The 20,682-nt window shown below is 49.5% G+C and overlaps 3 protein-coding genes across 4 annotated transcripts; all 3 read left to right on the forward strand.

Annotated features, from left to right (window-relative positions):
- Window positions 1–1,476: 1,476 nt before the first annotated feature.
- Window positions 1,477–3,600, forward strand: MT3 (metallothionein 3). 2 transcript variants are annotated; one of them, XM_057710628.1, is made up of 4 exons: window positions 1,477–1,529; window positions 2,095–2,283; window positions 2,462–2,527; window positions 3,385–3,600. In XM_057710628.1, exons 2-4 carry the CDS (start codon window positions 2,253–2,255, stop codon window positions 3,489–3,491), a joined length of 204 nt encoding a protein of 67 aa, XP_057566611.1. In that variant the 5' UTR covers window positions 1,477–1,529; window positions 2,095–2,252; the 3' UTR covers window positions 3,492–3,600. The 2 variants fall into 2 exon arrangements, with proteins under 2 accessions (XP_057566611.1, XP_057566612.1); XM_057710629.1 differs by having other exon boundaries at window positions 1,479–1,529; window positions 2,109–2,283.
- Window positions 3,601–11,414: 7,814 nt separating this feature from the next.
- Window positions 11,415–12,384, forward strand: LOC130837913 (metallothionein-2). The gene is made up of 3 exons (XM_057710631.1): window positions 11,415–11,568; window positions 11,861–11,926; window positions 12,140–12,384. Exons 1-3 carry the CDS (start codon window positions 11,541–11,543, stop codon window positions 12,229–12,231), a joined length of 186 nt encoding a protein of 61 aa, XP_057566614.1. The 5' UTR covers window positions 11,415–11,540; the 3' UTR covers window positions 12,232–12,384.
- A 5,267-nt stretch (window positions 12,385–17,651) lies between these two features.
- LOC130837914 (metallothionein-1C-like) lies at window positions 17,652–18,884 on the forward strand. Its single transcript, XM_057710632.1, has 3 exons — window positions 17,652–17,679; window positions 18,282–18,329; window positions 18,670–18,884. Exons 1-3 carry the CDS (start codon window positions 17,652–17,654, stop codon window positions 18,759–18,761), a joined length of 168 nt encoding a protein of 55 aa, XP_057566615.1. The 3' UTR covers window positions 18,762–18,884.
- The last annotated feature ends 1,798 nt before the right edge of the window (window positions 18,885–20,682 follow it).

Genomic DNA, 20,682 nt, shown 5'->3' on the forward strand with positions numbered 1-20,682 from the left:
AAAAAATTTTGTAGCCACACCACATGGCATATAGGATCTTAGTTCCCCAACCATGGATCAAACCCGTGCCTCCTGCATTGGAAGCGCAGAATCTTAACCACTGGCATGCCAGGTAAGTCCCTCTTATAGTTTCTTTGTAAATGAAGAGACGTTTGTCCAGGTTCAAGTGCAAGCATGCTGGTAGAGAGTCCCAGGTCCCAGCCTATCTCAGTATCTCTTTTAAAAGAAGATGTGGCATATATATACAATGGAATATTACTCAGCTATAAAAAGGAATGAAATGGAGCTATATGTAATGAGGTGGATAGACCTAGTCTGTCATATAGACTGAAGTAAGCCAGAAAGAGAAAAACAAATATTGTATTGTATGCTAACTCATATATACGGAATCTAAAAAAAAAAAAATGGTACTGATGAACCCAGTGACAGGACAAGAATAAGGATGCAGATGCAGAGAATGGACTGGAAGACATGGGGCTGGGGGGGGCAGGGGGTGAAGGGGAAGCTGGAACGAAGTGAGAGAGTAGCATAGACATATATATACTACCAACTGTAAAATAGCTAGTGGGAAGCTGCTGTATAACAAAGGGAGATCAACTCGATGATGGGAGATGCCTTAGAGGGCCAGGACAGGGAGGGTGTGAGGGAGTGACGGGCGGGAGGGGATATGGGGATATGTGTATAAATACAGCTGATTCACTTTGGTGTACCTCATAAGCTGGTACAAGAGTGTAAAGCAATTATATTCCAATAAAGAGCTTAAAAAAAAGTGGAAGCTGGGTGTGAGAGGTGATAAGATCCCTTTGGCAGGACTTATGGAGGAACTTCCATTCTTGGAGAGCCAACAGGTGTTCCAACCAAATGTCACATGCTAACCCCTCCAACCTTTACCTTTCAAATATTTTATTGCAGGGGTCCCGGGATAATTTTTTTTCACTGTCTCTAGATGAGCCTTGCCCCGTGAAGCCCAATGCAACCATGTGAAATGTGCTTGCACTACAAGCAGGAAAAGTAAGTGAGGCCTCCTCATGAGGGTCACCATGTGACTGCCCTGTCTGAAATGCCATTAGCAATCCTTTCTCCTACTTCTTTAACCCTTGACCAGTTGTCTAATGCTGTCCTTTGCTCCTCTGTTTCCTAGGGACTAAGTCTCTTGATTTGCTGAGTGAGGACAGACTTACAGCAAAGGACATGAACTGTTCTGTGTCCAGCTTCTGTGGTTGCCAGCCACATCACTACAGTCTCTGCCTCCTTGGTCACAGTGCCTCCTCCTCTTCTGTCCTCTGTAGACCTTCTACGGATGCTCATCGCTGGATTTAGGGCCTATCTGGATAATCCAGGATGATCTCATCACAAGATCCTTAATTTAATTACATCTGCAAAGTCCCCTTTTCCAAATAAGGAATAGTCACAGATTTCAGGATGTGATGTGGATAACTCTGGCGGGACCATTTTTCAGCCTACCACACACAGGCTCTGAGAAACTCAGCAGAAGGAACAGATAGAAACAGAGAGGCTTCCCGCTGAAGGTGAGATGCAGCCACCTAGCACCACTATCCCTCCTCCCCTGCAAAACTCCCACTGGTCACCCCAGCCCAGCCCTCTAGGCTTCCCAGAGCAGGTCCCTCCCAAGCCAGTTTGTAAGAGCCCTTCCAGGGGTGTTCTCTCTGCATAAGACACACACGGAACGGAGTCCTAGAGCAGCAGGGTGGCTCAGCACCCCACTTGGGCGAATCTGGCACACTGGGGAATTCTAGAATAAGGGATAAGAGGGGTGCAGGGGATGAGGGGGTGGAGGGGATAAGAGGCAGGGGAAGGCTGGGAAATAACAAAGGCTTTTTCTCTCCCTCCGCTTTCAGAGGCGGGAAGTGTGCACTTTCTGGGGGGAAGGCAGCTGCAGCGGTGGACAAGGGTGGGCAGGCCGGCGGGGCGGGTCCCCTGTGCACACGGGGTAGGTGGGTGGCTGCGCGCATGGCGCCGCGCACCCTTCTGTGCACACGGCCGCGGGGCGGGGTGGGGGGAGCGCCCGGGCCTTGCAGCCGGCAGGGGGGAGGGGCGGCGGGGACCGCTGCCGCAATGCGCGCCTCCGCCCAGGCTTGTGCTCCCAGATGGAGAGAGGGGGCGCGCGCGCCTCGCGGGCTGTGCCTGCGCGCCCCCGCCTGGGGCTATAAAAGCCTGGCCACCTGCTGCCGCAAGTGCGTCCAGTTGCCCGAGAAGCCAGTTCACCTCCTCCGGCGGCAGCTCCTCTCGACATGGACCCTGAGACCTGCACCTGCCCTACTGGTGAGCCCCCGCCGCCATCCTGCGGCACAGTGCGCCCCTTTACTTGCAAAGAACCCTCTGCCCTAGGCCTTGGCTCAAGGACATTTGGAAGGAGGGAGCCTTATTTCCCCCAAGGGGCTGGCCCCCTCCCGAGTTTTACCACATTAACCCTTCCTGTGGCACCTCCCTCTCTCTCCAGGCGGCTCCTGCACCTGCACTGACTCCTGCAAGTGCGAGGGATGCAAATGCACCTCCTGCAAGAAGAGTGAGTGTGGGGACCCCTCTGCCCCTCCCCCTCCCCCTGTGCCCCCCTGAGCACAGCGCCTGTGCACGCAATACGGAGCGACCCCAGGCCCCCTGTTACACTGCTTTGACTCTTGCTGGAACTGAACTACCGCGGAGGCCTTAAGACTCAGTTGCAGGGGTCCCCTCCCTCAATGATTGTTACCTTGGGCCTGTGGCAAGATATTTTTGTAAATTCCGAGAAGATTCTAATGGGCAGTTGGGAATGAGAACTGCTATCCTCGTCCAGCCCCTCCCCTCAAAACCTCCAGTGCCTGGGGAGCCATCAGTGAGGCCGGGGGTTAGCTCTGGAGTTGGGGTCCCTGGGGCCTTCTCTCAGGCCTTTGTGGATCCCCTCGATTTTACCTGCCCTGAAACTCCCCCAAGCAGTGTAATATGCAGGGGGGAGAAGAAGGTGGGTGAGGGGAAGGTCCACGTCTTCCTCTGTGCGTTAGACTAGGCATGGGCAACCCCCCTCCTACACCCAGGGATCTCCTGGACCCCCACACCTCTACCATCTCTGCTCCTGCAGGCTTATTCTTCAAGGCCATTTACCCTGGATGTTTTCTTCTTAAGACCTAGCACTGCCCCAGCCTGGGCCTAACCCCACCATCCCCAGGACTCCTGTGCTCACAGAGGGACTGTGGGCTAGTTATTAGGTACCCCTCTCCCAGGGTAGCCCCGCATATAGCTGACACACCAGAGATGCTGAGTCGACCCAGGTGTGAGACTGGGAAGGGGGCAGTGACCTCGGGCCCCCCTCCTTCCCCCCTCCCTTTTGATGGGGACAGACAGGGGCGGAGAGGCCGTCAGACTGGGCACCCCCTATTTTATCTTCAGGCTGCTGCTCCTGCTGCCCCGCAGAGTGTGAGAAATGCGCCAAGGACTGTGTGTGTAAAGGTGGAGAGGGGGCCGAAGCTGAGGAGACGTGTAGCTGCTGCCAGTGAGGACGTGCCCCTCGTGCCAAGCATGTGTAAATAGTGCTGGGTGGCTCAGTGCCGCCTGTGGCCCTCCCCTGCTAGCCACTGGCAAGTGACAATAAATCCTGCGAATGGCATAAGCCAAGGACTGGTCTCTTCTTAAAGGGGAAGGACGTGGGAGGTAGGAGGAGCCTCATCTCCCGGAACTGCTCACTTGGAAGATAAAATCCTGAGATTGGCCACTGGTCTACTTGGGACTGGGATGGAAATTTGGGGGCCAAGGACATCCTCCACCACCTTCAGATGGCTCTTGACCCCCTTGCCACGTCAAGCCTTACTCTGGGGAAAGAGGGGAGACCAGACCCATAAGGGGCTGTCTCTTTCTCCTGCCTCTCAGCCTCACTCTCTACATCTGTACAGTGGGGTTGGGGGAAGTTAAAACCAGACCCCAGCCCTAAAGGCTTGTGGTTTCTGGAATTTTCTAACTGATGCTGCAAAGCTGCCTGTTTTCAGAGTCAGAGGAGAGGCCAGGAGGCCCGGGACCTGTCTTGGAAAACTGTCAGCTGCGTTTCCAAGGTCACCACCCTGAATGGCCTGTCTCCCCAAAACACATTGTTCAGCTCCTTTTCAAACCTTCTCAGCTGGCAACTTGTGTCCAGCTCCTTCCTCCTTCAAGGGGAAGTAGGGTAATGAGAGCTTTAATCCACGGTGTTTGTGGTGTGGTCCTTGATGAAAGGGAACACTCATATCTACCTGGGTTGAATGGAAAAGAAAAATAGAATTCCAGGAGAGAAAAGTTTCCCAGTTAAGAGAACACAATACTATAAACATGTCAGTTTTCCTCCAAGTTACTTTATCAGGGCAGTCCATTCAAAAGCCCACCAGGATTTTTTTTTTTTAACCCAATAGTCTGAGTTTTGAAAAACAGAGCGCAAGAAAAGCCAAGCCAGTTTTGGAAAGGGACAACAAAAAAGGCTTGCTCTGACCGCACAGCAGTACTTGTTCTAAAGCTCCAGAAGTGGTGTCGGCTCAGGAATGGATTAGCTGCACAGAGGATAGTTCAAAAACAGGCCCCAGGGCAGCTGCAAGTAAGAGACGATCAAATCAAGGATAGGCTAGTTAGTGAAAAGTGTTGAAACAATTGGCTACCCCTATGCATATCAGATAAAAAAAAATTATTTTCAATTGACTTAAACACCCAGCAGCAAAATCAAAGCTATAAAAGAATTTGGAAGAGGAAAACAGGAGCATGCTTACTACTTTTGGTGGAGGTGACTTTTTCTTTCCTTCCTTCCTTCCTCCCTCCCTTCCTTCCTCCCCCCACCCCCTTCTTTCTTCCCATGCTACACGGCTTGTGGGATCCTAGTTCCCTGACCAGGGATCAAACCAGGGCCCCCTGTAGTAGAAGTGAAGAGTCCTGACCACTAGACCAACAGGGGTGGTGGCTCTTTTAATTAAGACACCGAAAAGATTGATAAATGTGAGATTATCTTGTGCAAAGTTCTCTTAAGTACATTATCTTACTTGATCCTTACTTGATAGTATGACTGTTATACCCATTTTACAGATGGAGCAATAGGGCTTAGGGTAATTTACATGCAGTCCATTGAAAGATAAAGTGAGGCATATTAAAATTTGTAAGATATGATTTGTGCCAATATGTATTCGAATTGGGCAGCATCCAATGTAGCAGATAGAAAGGAGCTCTGAGGAGCTGCACAAAACGAAAGACTTTTATAGCCAGAAGGGAACAAGGAAGTTATAACAGGCAAAAAAGCAGGTTGGTGATTGCAGTTACTTTCCTTCAGGGGATGGCAGGGGCCTCTCAGGCAGATTACCCAACAAGTGCTGATTAGGTGATTTCTGATTGGTTAAAGGTTCTGTTTCTGGGAGAGCCGAAGTCTCTGGTGACACGGGGAGTAACATAAGCAACTCCATTTTGAGCCTGCTGTCTTGTGTTTAACAGGCCACAAAGCTAGAATGTGGTAGAGCCAGGATTTGAACCCAGGCCGGCTGACTAAAGTCTAGGCCCTTAAACCTAACGATGCTTGTTTTCTCTGTTTCTGACTTGCCTTGTGTTACAAAAAGCATCAAAACAAAGCGAAATCACCTCATACCCAATAGGATGGTGTCTGTCATAACAAAATACCCCAGACTGAGTGGCTTATACACAACAGAATTTTATTTCTCACAGTTTGGGAGACTGGAAGTCTGAGATTAGGGTGCCAGCATGGTTGGGTGAAGCCCCTTTTCTGGGTCAAAGACTTCTCATTGCATCCTCACATGGTGGAAAGGACTAGGGGCTCTGTGGGGTTTCTTTTAGAAAAGCTCTAATCCCATTCATGAGAGCTCCACCCTCATCGACCTGAGCACCTCTCAAAGGCCCCAAAGGACACAAACATTCAGACCATAGCAGATGACTACCATCGGGAGAAACAACAACAGCAACAAAAACCAAAACAGAAACTAAGAATTGTTGGCAAGGATGTGGAGAAACTGGAACCCTTGTGCACTGTTGGAGGAAATATAAAATGGTGGTTCCTCAAAAAGTTAAAAATAGAATTACCTTATCACCCAACAATTCCACTTCTGGGCACATACCCAAAAGAACTGAAAGCAGGGTCTTGAAGAGATATTTGGAGGGTATTTTAACAGTAGTTACTCAAATTTAAAATGTACATACCTTCAACACAGGAAGTTCACTGTCCCATCGTTGGTATCAGCAGAAGCCTCAAAACAAGCTAAATATCCTTCAGGAGGGAAGTATAAAAATGGTCATAATAAACATCTGATAAAAAAGAATACTCTCGGGACTTCCCTGGTGGCGCAGTGGTTAAGAATCTGCCTGCCAATGCAGGGGACACGGGTTCAATCCCCACTCCAGGAAGATTCCACATGTCGCAGAGCAACTAAACCCGTGAGCCACAACTATTGAGCCTGTGTGCCCCAACTACTGAAGCCCACGCACCTAGAGCCCGTGTTCCACAAGAGAAGCCACTGCAATGAGGAGCCAGCGCACCACAATGAAGAGTAGCCCCTGCTCACCGCAGCTACAGAAAGTCCGTGTGCAGTAATGAAGACCCAACACAGCCAATAAATAAACGAATAAATAAATAAATTTATAAAAAAGAAAAAAAGAATCTGCCTGCCAATGCAGGGGACACAGGTTCGATCCCTGGTCAGGGAAGATCCCACATGCCGCAGAGCAACTAAGCCTGTGTGCCACAACTACTGAGCCTGTGCTCTAGAGCCCGCGAGCCACAACTACTGAGCCCATGCACTGCAACTACTGAAGCCCACACTCCTAGAGCCAGTGCTCTGCAACAAGAGAAGCCACTGCACTGAGAAGCCCATGCACCGCAACGAACAGTAGCCCCCGCTCCCCACAACTAGAGAAAGCCCATGCGCAGCAACGAAGACCCAATGCAGCCAAAAATAGATAAATACATAAATAAATAAATACAAAAAATAAATAACAAAATCTCCTTTAAAAAAAAAAGAAACAACTGACATTATTAAAAAAAAAAAAAAGAATGCTCTAAGGCTCTGGGTACTTCAATGGAAAGATCACCACATCTTATCATTCACTGGGAAAAGAAAACAAGGTGTACGTATAGCATAATGGTAATCACATTAAAAGGGAAATTTATATGTGTGTGTGTGTGTGTGTGTATGGGCAAGGGTGTCTTTGATGAGCGTGTGCACGATGGTGGTGACAGAGGTGCTCAGGGCGTTGGTGATTTCGAAGGAGACCTTGTAGAGGTAGGCCAGTTCATCACCTCCACGATGTTGATGATCTTCTCGGGATAAATATATCTATTCTTTCTATCCTGCCATATCATGCCAGAATCCACCAGCCTGTGCTCCCATTGCCGTGGTGGCAGGAAACTATCTCCCACGGTGGTCCCTTCCAGTTGCTACCAGCTCTAATTGCAAGAAAGGCCTTTCCCACCCAGAGCAGAATCTTTATTCCTTATTCTGCCCTTGAGACCACAGAGCACAAGTCTACTTTCTTCTTTTCAGCATGGCATAAACATGTAGGTGTGAAGTCAGAGAGTCCTGGGTTCAAATCCCCACACTGACACTTACAGCTGTGTGACCATGAGCAGGTCATGTAACTCTTCAGCGCCTCATCTATAAAATGGAGATGCTGACAGCATCTGCCTTGTAGGACTGTGCCAAGGTCTAAGTGAAATAAACTCAGGATATTCTGATGCAGAGTAGGTCCTCAATATTATACCCATGACTACTATGGCAGATGAGAGATAGCTGCAAACGTGTTGACTCCTTCCATCAAGACCTGGGGTCTTCATCCTTTCCCCTCAAATCTGGACAGGCTCTGTGGCCTCTTGACCAATCAAAAGGGGTGAGAGTGACCTGTGCTAGTTTCAGGGCCCCAGGCTTAAGAGACTCACAGTTACCACTCCTGTCTCTTGGGATTCTCACTCTTGGTGCTCTGAACTAACTGTAAGGAACCTAAGTGCCCTGAGGCCACCATGCTGAAAAGGCCACACGAGGGAGCTCTGGTCTTTAGTTCCAGCTGAGCTCAGCCTTCCAGCCAGGCCTGCTAGGATGCCAGATTCGTGAGTGAAGCTGTCTTAGATCCTCCAGACCAGCCCATCCACCAACTGAATGCCACCAAGTGACCTCAGACAGTGACACATGAAACAAAAGAATCACCCAAATGAGCCCTTCTCAAATTCCTGACCCACAAAACTAGGAGAGACAATAACCTGGTTGTTGTTTTAAGCTGCGAAGTTTTGGGTGATTTGTTGCACAGCTACAGATAATTGGAGCAACCACTGTCCACATATCTGAAGGTAACTGTTTTCTTGCAGACTGAACCTGCCCACCCCTCTCAGCTGTTGCTCACACTGATGTGGTTTTCAGTCTTAGGACTATTGTGGTCAACTGTCTTCTGGACTGCTCAAGCCCAACAATGAACACAGCCCTCAGGGTGGTCTGCCCAACTGTGCCAGTTATGAATCTATCCAGAATGATTTAAATGAAAAAGGAAATTTTGGACTCACAGTTGGCTTCAGGCTTGGCGGGATCCAGGTGCTCCAATTATACTGTCAGGCTCCATTTCCTTTATGATGAATTTGTTCTCAGGCTCTTTCTCATGGAGACAAAGGTTTTAGAAACTCAGCTTCACATCCTTTCAGGTTCAAGCCTAGATGGAAAGAGTATCTCATTCTCTCAGCATTTCCAGGGCGAGTTCCATTGATTCTCTCTTGTTCATGACCAGGTGACCCAATCAGAGCCAGTCACTATAGCCAGGAAGATGGAATATCCCAGGAGCTCTTAGTTGAGGCCTACTCCATCCAAATGATATGGACTAAGAGTAGGGAAGAGTGATTCTACAAAGAAAACCTAAGGGTACTGTCATAGGGGAAGGATGAATGGGTGACTGGGCAGTAGAACTATAAATATCTACATGAGCAGTTAAAAAGAGATGAAAAGTCACCTCCCTCATTCCAGATGGCATACTTCTGTTAATGCAGGCTAGGGCCACATCACTGCCTCACACTGATGACTCACACCAAATTTGCAGAGGGGTGTTTTTCCTCATCTAATGCTGCCTGGCTTCATTTTCCTCACTTCCGACCATGTGAGGATGCGGGCATTAAAAACCCCTCCGTCTCCTCCTCTGTCCCACACACAGTGAGGCTTTCAGGGGTACAGAGATGAACAAAACTGGGCCTGGGCTGCCCTTCACCTTTGCTGATTGGTCATCCCTCTCCTCACAGAGTCAAAGATGACTCAAGGGACACAGCTTAGACCTGAAAACAAATTTTACTGCCAACACAGATGCCCAAACCCAGGGCCTGATTCAATACTTTGCAGGGCAAAAACTGGCCTTATTGTCTCCTCATAGAGTTGGATTGTTTCCCCTGAGTGGACAAGTGACCATTTGACTTACTAGAAACCAGGAATTTTGCATATGGTGCACATGCATATGTAAATAACAACAACAACAAAATCTGCCCACCGTCCAAAGAGCAGCCCTTCCATGCTCTCGGTCCATGGGGCTGCCAAACATGAGATTTCTGAGACCTTGGCTCTAAAATCAGAGCTTGTTTGCATGTGACCTTCAAATTCTAGTACAATCTAATCATTTGACAGATGAGTAAACTGAGGCTTGGGGGAGCCCTGGACCATAACAGCCCCAAGGTCACTCAGTAAGTGAGTGTTAAAGTGACCATTAGAATTTAGTCCTTCTGACAGTTCAACTCTCCTGCCCTGCTTGGCATTTTTGAGTGACCACACAGGTCCCAGAGTGGTGAAAAACAAGTTTTTTTACTTTCATTTTGTAATCAGCCCTAATGCCAAGGGGGCGGGGCTGGGAAGGGAGGACACATGGGGGAATCGTCCCCATTAATTGAGTTGACAAATATTTATTAAGCGCCAACTGCAAACTTGGCCCTGGCCTGAGGGCTGGAGGCACACACGAGGGGCAGTGAGTGCTCTTGGTGTTTTCAGTGGCAGGCAGGTGAATCACACACTTTGCTACGTATTACACACATGGGAAGTGCCAGGAAGGATAAGGACAGGCTGTTTACCAGCACATTCCACAGGCATCCTGACTTAGCAGGGGGTTCAGGACAGGCTCCCAGGAGAAAGTGACGTGTGAGCTGAGCGGCAAAGACATTTCCACAGGACTTTACAGTAAATGCTGCAAGGACAGCCTGTCCTCCGCCCACCTCCTCACTAAACTCCACTCTGCAGCAACCAGCATTCCCCAAGCCACCAGGAAATTTCCAGTAACCCGCTCTTCCGGTGACACGCGCTGGGCAATCCCAGGGCGATGATCTAAGAGCCGCTGCACAGCAGCCAGACATGTGCCAACAGGGAAGCAGGATGTGCCTCCCCAGAGAGAAATCTGGACACCACCTCCACTCTTCCCCTCCACTGGGGAAGAAAGTTCTTATGGAGTTTTCCCTTCCAAATGTTCCAGGGTGATGCCAACTTTCCATCCGGCTGCTTCTTCCAGGGGCTGGAATCCAGCTCCTTCCTCTTCCCCTGTCTGGCGAAGACTTTCTCACCCTCAGGCCCAAGGCAATGGCCCACCTCACGGGCCCACCTCTTACCAGGCTGGACTGGGTCTCCCCTCCCTGCTCCCCCACCTCCATCCTAGCCATGACCCTGGTATTACTTTTCCCCATGCACACGTGAGGCTGCCCCCGTGACTATGAGTTTCCTGGGCACAAGGCTTGTGGCTTCTTGATCCTTATTCTCCCCTGTTGGTGATGTTTACCCTTAGAGGGCCTTCAGCATCTGCTGGGCCCACTGATTTGAATCACCAGGCTTTGCCACTCACTAATTCTGTGACCTTGGGCAAGTTACTTAACCTCTCTGGGCTTCCACACTGTTAAAAATGGAAATGACGAATAGGTGTTAGAGGGTTGTTAGAGGACCAAATGAAAGCTGGCACATAACATGTTTACTACCTTCCCTATCACACGCTAACGCACTCAATATACAGTATTTCATCACTAACCATCCCACGGGTCCAAGATGATGCTACACAATTTTTAAGCCTTGACAGAAACAAAAAAGAGCTGTTGTTTTTTTTAATCTGTCCTGACTTCCAACCGGTTTTCCGCCAGAGCAGGATCCCAAGCCCCGCTAACTACACGGGTTCAAGCACAGGGCACCGAGGCGTGGCGGAAGGGGGCCGGGGGCTGGGGGAGGGGGCAGGCGGTGGCGGGAACTGTGCACACAGCGGAGGGCAGGGGGCAGGGTGCTCGGCGCACGGCCCGGGGCAGCCCTGCACACGGGGTCCGCGCTCTGCGCCCGGCCCCGTCCCTCCGTCGCCAAGGCGTACGTGGGGCGGCTTCTGGGAACTGGGGCCCGGTGGCCCGTGTGCACTGCTCTGCGCGCCGCGCGGGCTGCCAGTGACTCAGCGCCGGACGTGTGCAGGCGGCGCCCGCCCCTGAGGGCTTTTGCACTCGCCCCGGCTGCTTCCCGCTATAAAGGCAGCCCCCCGCGCGCTCCGCTCCAGCTCGCCCCCTCCACGTCCACGCCATCCTTCGTGCAGCCGTCTCCGGACCCCAGCCTCCGCTTCAGCTCGCCATGGATCCCAACTGCTCCTGCGCCGCGGGTAAGGAGATGTGTTTGGGGTTAGGTGTCAGTTGTAGAACTAGAGAAGCAATTTCTGACTCATCACTCATTTTCAGGGCACTAATCGCCCCTTTCGAAAGCGTTTCTGGTGTACCCTCCTCTAAGTTAAACTAGGAGACTCCCATTTGACCGATAAGGAGATCAGACTTCGTGGCTTGCCCAGGTTCCCAGGGGTTGGTTGTGGAACTGGGACTCGAACCTGGGCTCCTAGCATCCATGCCCGCGTTCGAGTCTCCAGGGACCGTTCTTAATATCTGCCTTTCTCTTTGCAGGTGGATCCTGCTCGTGTGCCGGCTCCTGCAAATGCAAAGAGTGCAAATGCACCTCCTGCAAGAAGAGTAAGTGGAATTTTCTCTACGTCTACCCCTAACGCGACCCTTGCGCCGCGCCCACCACCACGTCCCCAGCCCTCTACACCACGGAGGGGAATTTAAATAGGGCAGTAAGTGCTCCTTCTCCAGGGAAGGTGGCGCCTCCACTGGAGAGGACGGGAAGCCTTATTCATCCTTTGTCCCAAGCGCTCATCTCTGCCGCCTCCTTCCCTTCCCCAGGCTGCTGCTCCTGCTGCCCCGTGGGCTGTGCCAAGTGCGCCCAGGGCTGCATCTGCAAAGGGGCCTCCGACAAGTGCAGCTGCTGTGCCTGAAGGCAAAGAGAGCCTGCTCCCAGGTGTAAATAGAGCAACGTGTACAAACCTGCATTTTTTAATACAACCTGACCCGTTTGTTACATTCCTCTTTTTTTTGTTTTGTTTTTGTCCTATAAAATACAAGAATGATAATAAAAGTGGTTGGCCTTATTTTGGCTGTTTTCCTTGACTTGACCAGGGCTGGGGTGAGGGATTGGACTAGAAGTACAGAGACTTGGTTTCTGGGCCAAAATGTTAGCCCCTAACAAACCCAGTGCCTTGTTCAAGCCACACTACCCCACTGGGCTTCATCTTCTGCAAAATGGAAGAGACTTAGGCCAGATGCTATAAGGACACTGGGCACATACAGAGTCCCCTCTGTTTTCAAGTCAAGGGATGGTGTCAGAGAAATTTCTCAATCCAGAATTCTCATTCTCCATGGTTTCCCTGTTCAAATTCAGTTCCTCGTTGGATTTTAGGCTTAAAAGTGACTAAAGGGGGTGGGAAGGGGTGGAAAACTCCCCCACCTGCTTGAATCTAAATGGGGCTTCTAAAAAACCCCTGTGGTGAAGGAACAGATTTTATTTCCCATCCATTGCAGACCTAAACCTTGGTTTAAAAAAAATTAATTACTATAAAAATGCCATAAAAGAACAATACAAAGCCCATGTTTTTAGATTCAACACACGTAATTTCAATCAATATATGAAGAACAAACAAGAAAATTAGAGATTTAAAAATGCCGCACATATGGTCATTGAAGGTGTCCACTGAGCCCTGGAAATAATGCATAAACTAGCCCCACAGTGTGGGCCCCACACACCTTGCGCAGCACTGCCCCCCCCCCACCCCCACCCCCCCAGCATCCACAAAGGGAACATACGCTTGGCTGGCCCAGTGCCACAGACAGGACACCTGCTATCCCTGAGAGCTCCCTGTTGTGACTTGGCTCTGAATCTTTGGAAGTTCTTCCATTGCTCAGGCTGAAATCTATCCCTCCAAAATCCAGCCCTTGGCTACTTGAGAGCAGCAAAGTAAGTAGGGATTTGGAGGGAAATACACAGTCATTTCCCATGAAGAGAGTGTGTGCCAGAGAATTCATTCCAGATGGAGTATTTCAGGTCCACCCTGCTGGGTGATGGCAGAGTCTGAAGCCTGGAGGGTGTGGTGGTGTTTATTAGGCAGGAGTGAGGTACCCAGTTATTTATAATTAATGCCAACGGTTAGTCCCCCTGGCTCTTTGTGGAGGGAATTGCCATTTGATGTAAAATAAAAAGGAAAGACAAGTCATGTGGCCCAGGAGTCAAGATCATGCTTGCCCACAGGTGCCCGGTGTGAAGAGGGGATTTCAGAAACCAACTTGTGCTGAGTGCATGGGCGTCTCAGTTCACAGCCTACTTTGCCACAAGTGGTATGGCCTGGGCATGTTACTCAGCATCTCTGAGGCTCCATTTTCCCATTTATGGAAAGATTATATTGCTATGTGGGGATTAAATGATAGTGTCCCGACTCCTGGCTTAATAAACAGTGGCCATTATGACCATGACGTCCACACTGACATTGGTGGAGAGAGAATCCTTTTAGCTCCCAGCAAGCCCTTGGGGAAAGGCTTATTGGTTTAGAAGCATTACTCTGGGTTGGAGGTTAAGAATGGGTTCGGAAATTTGCTGATCCGGTGCCAAAGGGAGTGTGGGTGACCTCCAATGAGCCGCCAGGACAAGATGCTGCCGCAGCATTTGGACAGACTCAGAAGCCTTTCCCATGCTTCGTGTCATTTGATCTGCACATTAACCAGTGAGAGAGTGAATGTGCAGGGGCTGGAGGGGTTGTGCCAATTCCAGAGAGTTTAAGCAAGCTGCCCAAGGTCACACAGCTCAGAGGTCAGAGATCTGAACATACACGACAGCTGACCTCACCCCCTGGCCACGGCTGGCAGATTATGATGTTGCTGAATGCTAAATCCTGCCTCTCACTATTCAGAGTTAGAAGAGCCTTTTGAAATGGACCAATTGTGTTCCTGGCTTGATACATGGGAAACTGAATTCCAGAGAGGCCACAGAGCTAAACAGACTGCCTGCTCAGGGCTCTTCCCACTGCTGCCTCTGTGCCAGCTTTTGATACCCTCATCTGTCATATGAGGTCGTGGTGTAAGATTGTGGGTGAAGGCAGGAGGCTGCAGTCAGCCTGCATGCAGGCCAATCCCACCTGTGTCCCTTAAGCCACGGGACATAAACCTCTCTGTGGCTCAGTCTCCTCCACTGCGAAAGGGGCAAAATAAAAGCATATGGCTCAGGGGACATCCCTGGTGGCACAGTGGTTAAGAATATGCTTGCCAGTGCAGGGGACAGGGGTTCGATCCCTGGTCCAGGAAGATTCCTCATGCCACAGAGCAACTAAGCCTGTGTGCCACAACTACTGAGCCTGTGTGCTGTAGTTATTGAAGTCCGAGTGCCTAGAGCCCGTGTGCTTTGCAACAAGAGAAGCCACCACAATGAGAAGCCTGCACACCGTAATGAAGAGTAGCCTCCACTCACCACAGCTAGAGAAAGCCTATGCACAGCAACAAAGACCCAATGCAGCCAAAAAGAAAGGTATATGGCTCAGAAGATTAAAAAACTAATACATGTGAAGAACTTAGTATGGGGCTTGGCATGTGGTGAGTGGTCTATAATGTTACCTATTTATTATTATTAATAATAACATGGGGTATTTATTTACCTCTAGACACAGAAGCAGTGCTGGTGTGTCTAGCTGTATGTGTTGTCCTCATCAATCACTTGAGCATGTGACCTGTGGTCCAAAAAGAGTCATTCATACTTCTCATAAAATTGTGATCAGCACTGCGAATGTGTAACACTGAGCACAACAGCCTGCGTCCTTATGGTACATATAGAAGGTTGCCTGAGATTTCTTCTACCACTTGCACCAGAATTTTACTTAGCATTTTTCCTTTAAATGATTTATGTTTTAAAATATATTTGTATTAGCATTCTCCAGAGAAACAACCAGTAGGATGTAGGTAGGTAGGTAGGTAGGTAGGTAAATAGGTAGAGAGAGAGAAAGAGGGAGATTTGTTTTAAGAAATTGGCTTATGCAATTGTGGAAGCTGGCATGTCTGAAATTTGTAGGGCTAGCCAGCAGCCTGGAAATTCCAGTAGGAGTTGATGTTGGTTGCAGTCTGGAATCTAAAGGCCATCTGGAGGCCCAATTCCCTCCTCTTCAAAAGACCTCAGTTTTTCCCTAAGGCCTTCACCGACTGGGTGAGGCCTTTCACATTATGAAGGGTAATCTGCTTTTCTCAAAGTCTACTCATCTAAATGTTAATCTTATCTGAAAAATACCTTCACAGTAATATCAGGCTAGCGTGTGATCAAGGACTGGGCACAATAGCCTGGACACGTTGGCACATAAAACTAACCATTATAGACCACCACTTATCAACCTAGCACCGATACAACTTCTTAAACCATACTTAATCTCCCAACAAAGACAATAACAAGGTCATACATCTGCCTAACATGACACAACTATCCTACCTACAACTGAAAAGGTATAACACTGTCCCCAAAGGAGGATGCAAAGTCCTTGGGTGATGGTCACTTTTGTACTTGATATCGTGTAACTTAAATACTGTGATGTTAACAATACATAAGTATTACAATGTACAGTCAGTACGGTCTATGCTATATGAGAAGGGGATAAAAGAGGGAAGAAAACAAAGATATTTGCCATATATATATAAACATATTTATAACAAAATAATGAAGTACTCCTAACAATGACAGTTGTCATTTCTGTTTCTGGAACTGGTCACGTGGCCATAGCTGACATTTATAAATACCTTCTTCTACTACCTATTCTGTATTCCCTTTGCCCCCTGCATGCACCTCAGTTGCTCATGGTTCTTTTCCATGGTGGGGTGACCCAAACCTTCATTTTTGAAGGGTCTGGGCCTTTATCAGTCCTGCCTTGAGTGGGCTGTGACAGTAGTTTTCCACTGACTTTAACCACAGGGCAGGGTAGTACTAAGAGATGCCCTAAGGCATCTCCTCTATTCCATCGGTTTTTTTTTTTACAGCCATTGCAGAGTCTTACTAATAAACCTAGCATAGTTGCTACTTCTTGCAACTAGCTCCAAGCAGCATAATATCATCCATGTACTGGATCAGTGTGATGTCTTGCAGAAGGAAAAGACAATCTAGGTCCCTGAAAACAAAATCATGACATAGGCCTGGAGAATTGATAAGCTTGAGGCTTATCTCTGTTTAAAAGATTTCAAGCAGTACACTGATGTTGAAGATACATGAAAGGAAAACTTTGGGCCAAAGGACAACTTTATCCGTGACCTTCTCCTTCCCTTGGGAAGCCGACTGAATTCAGATCCATTGGCACTACTTCCCAGCTCTGTGACCCTAGGCAAGTTACTTAACATCCTTGTGATTTCCTTTCCCATCAGCCAAATGGCTCCTCTTTTAGAGTCATTGTGAGGGTTGAAAGATCACAAAATGATTAACCAGGTGTGACACACACAAAATACTGTCCAATTGGTCAGTAATATTGAAAGGGAAACAATTTTCTTGAAATTTATGTAAGGCTAGATCTGCATATCACCTAAAATGATCCCTCCCCTGGAGGCATCCCACTTTCTGAACAACTTTCCTGGAGTGAGGTGGGTTGGCTAGGCTGTGGAGAGTCTCTGGAGAGTTTTATGCAGAGGACCCAGACAAGTGTGCCTATCCAGCCCTTCAAACTTTGAGAGTGGAGGAAGGATGGAAGCAGAGGCCAGTGTCTGCCTTGAAACTAAGACAGAAACATAGGGCCAAAGGCCCTCTGGGCACGGGGAGAGGAGACAAAGATCACATCCACTGCTGGGACACTGCACACAGCTCCCTTGGATCTTTCCACCGCCCCCTTCAAGCCAGGTACGTGACCACAGGCTGGGGTTGCACGTGGGCTCCGGAAAGGACGAAATTGAGCACAAAGGCAAGGGGCCTGCTGTGGCGAAGAGAGGGAGGACTGGGTTCCTGGAAGATCCCAGAACAAAGGTGGCAGCCTACACTGGGAAAATTGGGAAGGGGCGGGCAGGGAAGCTGGGACACCGAGAGCCGCCCGGCACACCGTCCCTCCGCGAACTCTAGCGCCAAAAGGGCGACCCGGGCACTGCGCACCAACCCAAGCCTTGTTGACCGAACCCTGCGCTCAGCCCGGCCCGGTGCGCTCAGCCCGGCCAGGTGCGCACAGCCCGGCCGGGCGCTGCGGGCGGAGCGGGCGCGGATCCGCCGGGCGGTGTAAGGCGGGGGCGGGGCCCCTGAGCCCCGGCTGCCTCCTCCGGGAATAAACTGAACCCTCGGGCTCCTAGACTCCAACACGCCGCCAACCGGCCCAAGTCCCTCTTTTTAGCCACTTGCTTTGGAACTCCAGTCTCACCTAGCCTCCAAATGGACCCCAACTGCGCCTGCTCCAACCGTAAGGGACCCCTGGCTCTGGGACTTTGGGTGCCCCTTCCCCAATACCAAGAAGTGTCCCTGGGTTTGGAGGAGGGAGTATTTTGATCTTGAGCTGAAGTGGGCATCTGTTCTTAACCCGGCATTTGCTTTCTTCCTGGACAAGCGCCTTCATGCCCCATTAGAGCGTTTCCATCCTCCTAGGGGCTTCCATTTCAGAGGCGAGAGGCCTGAGGCTCAAGGCTGTCCTGCGCCACATCATCCAGGGGGCTTCTGGGTCGGCCGCAGTGCTCTGTCCAGGCCTCTGCATTACTTGTGTTGGGTGCAGAGGGGACACTGCCTCTTCTGGGCTCAGACAGAAGGTCCTGGCCACCAGACCCAGGCTTCCTGAATGGGCTCTGGAGCCTGGGACCATCCCTGTGGGGTAAATACAAGGCAGTGCACAGCCCTTTGCACAGAAGGGCAGAGAAGGAGGGGTGAGACTTCTGTGTGTTCTTTGCTGGACAGGAGCTCCCAGCACTGGGCCCTGCACCAGGAGGAGGATGCAGGAAGGGACTGCTGACGGTTGGCTGTAGCTCCTGCATCCCCCTCCCTGCTCACAGCTGCCCTTTCCCTTCCTGGCAGGTGGCTCCTGCACCTGCAAAGCCTGCAGATGCACCTCCTGCAAGAAGAGTGAGTGCAGGGCCTTCTCTGGGAACCTGGAGGCTGCAGCTAGGGTGAGGGAGGGAACCCAGAGCGGGTTCTGAGTGTATGGTTCTGGGTGGGGGGGAGGCTGGTCTTCCTTTGCCCCTTGGCACCTGTCACTGATGTTTCTGACTTTCTGTCCTGGGCTTAGATGGGGCAGGACAGCCAGTTCCTAGTGGAACCCAAATCCCAAAGCTCCTCCCAGTTGTCTTGGAACAGAGCATATTTTTCTATACTAAGTGTCCTCTGGGTCTGAGGACTTGTGGCAGGGCAAGGAGGTACCTGGGAAAGTCATCACTGACATTTGCTTTCCCATATCTCTTGCCAGGCTGCTGCTCCTGCTGCCCTGCAGGCTGTGCCCAGTGCGCCCAGGGCTGTGTCTGTAATGGAGCATCAGAAAAGTGCAGCTGCTGTGCCTGATGTCCAGGAGAGCCTTCCCCAGATGTAAATGGAGAATTGTGGGCAAACCTGCATTTTTATACAACACTGACTTGATTGCTACACACCCTTTCCTATGAAATATGTGAATGGTAATAAAAGTTCTTGACAGTATTCTGACTTGGCTTTCTTTTCTGTGAATTGGGAATAAGAGCTTTTGTGCCATCCAGGGATGGTGTAGGAGACTGGATGAGAAGTGCAGAGACTTGGGTACTGGAACAAAATGTTAGTCCCTAATAAACTGAGTGCCTAAGGCAAGACACATCCCCTCACTGGGTTCATCTTCTGTGAAATGAAAGAGCATTAGGCCAGATGCTGTAAGGATGTTGAGCAGAGGGTCCCCTCCATTCTCATGTCAAGGGTTAGTGCCATGGCAAGGGTCAGTGACTTCTCAATGCCTCATTTTCCATCCTCTGATTTCCCTGGATAACTTCAGTTCCTCACAGATTTTAGACTCTTGATAGACTCTAAACAATTTGGAATAACACCCCCAGTTACCTGAATCCCTTCCTGGGAGTCTCAGACTCCCTGCACTGGAGACTAGCTGTGGTTTCTATCTTCACAAACTTAAATTTTGGTAAAATAAAATTAAATGAAGTACTAAGAAAAATTTTAAAGGACACAAAATACAAAACCCAATTTTTGATTCAACAAATTTGAATAAATGTATGAGGAACAGTAATGCAGGGAAAATTTTAAAGGTAAAAACTACATGTTTGTTCACCTGAAACTAACACAACATTGTAAATCAACTATAGTTCAATTTAAAAAAACCACTCATTTGTTCATGGAAGGAGTATGTCAAACAATGAAAACACTGCAAATGCCCCACTGTGTGGGCCACCCACACCTGGAGTAGCTCTTCCCTCATCTCCACAGTGAACATCTGTCTTGGCTGGCCAGTGCCAGTGCCAGGACACCTGCTATCCCTGAGAGCTCCCTGCGATGAGTTGGCTTTGAATCTTTGGGACTTCCTTTAGGTCAGGCTTTCAAAATCCAGCCTGTGGCTACTTGAAACCAGCAAAGTGACTAGGGATTTGGAGGTAATGCCCAGCCATTTCCCAACAAGAGGGAGAGTACCTGGAAGTTGGTTCCAGATGAAGGACTTCTGTCTGCCTGTGCAGGGTAGTATCAGATTCTGTAGTTATGAAGTTCTGGTGGTATTTATTAGGAAGGAGTGAGGCGCTCAGTGATTTAAATAATGGCAATGGCTACTCCCCCTGAAAACTTTTGGAGGGATTTGCTATTTGATGTAAAGTCAAAGAGAAAGACAAGTCACATGGCCCAAGTGTCAGGACCACACTTACCTACAGGTGTCCTGTGTGAGGAGGGGATTTCAGAAGCCAGGCTGTGCTGGGTGCATGGGTGCTGGTGTCAGGCACCCCTGGTTCACAGACCACAGTGGCACTTACCTGCCATGTATCCTGAATGAGTGGCTCAACTTCTCAAAGTCTCCACTTCCTGTAAAAAGGAGATTATATATCTATGTGGTATTAAGTGAGTGGCCTAGCTCCTCACTAGGGCTTAATAAACAGTGTCTGTTATGATCCTTCTGTTCACAGTGACTTTACTGGGACAGAATCTTGTTGAATCCCAACAAGCTCTTGGGGAAAGGTTCATGGTTTTGCAAGCGTTACTCTAGGTTGGAGGTTAAAGCTTGATTGGAAATTTACTGCTCCATTGCCAGGGGGAGTGTGGATGCCCTGCAATAGCCCCCCTAGGATAAGACACTCCACACCATTTGGACAAACACAAAATCAGTGCTGACCCTTCACATCACTTGATCTACATTGAGCCAGAACAGAGTGAACTTGCAGGGGCTGCAGTGATTGTGCCAATTACCTAGAGTTTAAGTGACCTGCCTAAGGGCACACAGATCCTATTCAGAGGTGTGAATTTACAC

This window comes from Hippopotamus amphibius, chromosome 16 (assembly GCF_030028045.1).
Source record: "Hippopotamus amphibius kiboko isolate mHipAmp2 chromosome 16, mHipAmp2.hap2, whole genome shotgun sequence".
In the NCBI taxonomy this organism is placed as follows: Eukaryota; Metazoa; Chordata; class Mammalia; order Artiodactyla; family Hippopotamidae; genus Hippopotamus; species Hippopotamus amphibius.

Coding starts and splice junctions, on each gene's coding strand:
- LOC130837913 (XM_057710631.1), top strand. CDS start 11,541: ATGGATCCCAACTGCTCCTGCGCCGCGG. Junction 11,569..11,860: donor CAACTGCTCCTGCGCCGCGG/GTAAGGAGATGT, acceptor TTCTCTTTGCAG/GTGGATCCTGCTCGTGTGCC. Junction 11,927..12,139: donor ATGCACCTCCTGCAAGAAGA/GTAAGTGGAATT, acceptor TCCCTTCCCCAG/GCTGCTGCTCCTGCTGCCCC.
- MT3 (XM_057710628.1), top strand. CDS start 2,253: ATGGACCCTGAGACCTGCACCTGCCCTACTG. Junction 2,284..2,461: donor GACCTGCACCTGCCCTACTG/GTGAGCCCCCGC, acceptor CTCTCTCTCCAG/GCGGCTCCTGCACCTGCACT. Junction 2,528..3,384: donor ATGCACCTCCTGCAAGAAGA/GTGAGTGTGGGG, acceptor TTTTATCTTCAG/GCTGCTGCTCCTGCTGCCCC.
- LOC130837914 (XM_057710632.1), top strand. CDS start 17,652: ATGGACCCCAACTGCGCCTGCTCCAACC. Junction 17,680..18,281: donor CAACTGCGCCTGCTCCAACC/GTAAGGGACCCC, acceptor CCTTCCTGGCAG/GTGGCTCCTGCACCTGCAAA. Junction 18,330..18,669: donor ATGCACCTCCTGCAAGAAGA/GTGAGTGCAGGG, acceptor ATCTCTTGCCAG/GCTGCTGCTCCTGCTGCCCT.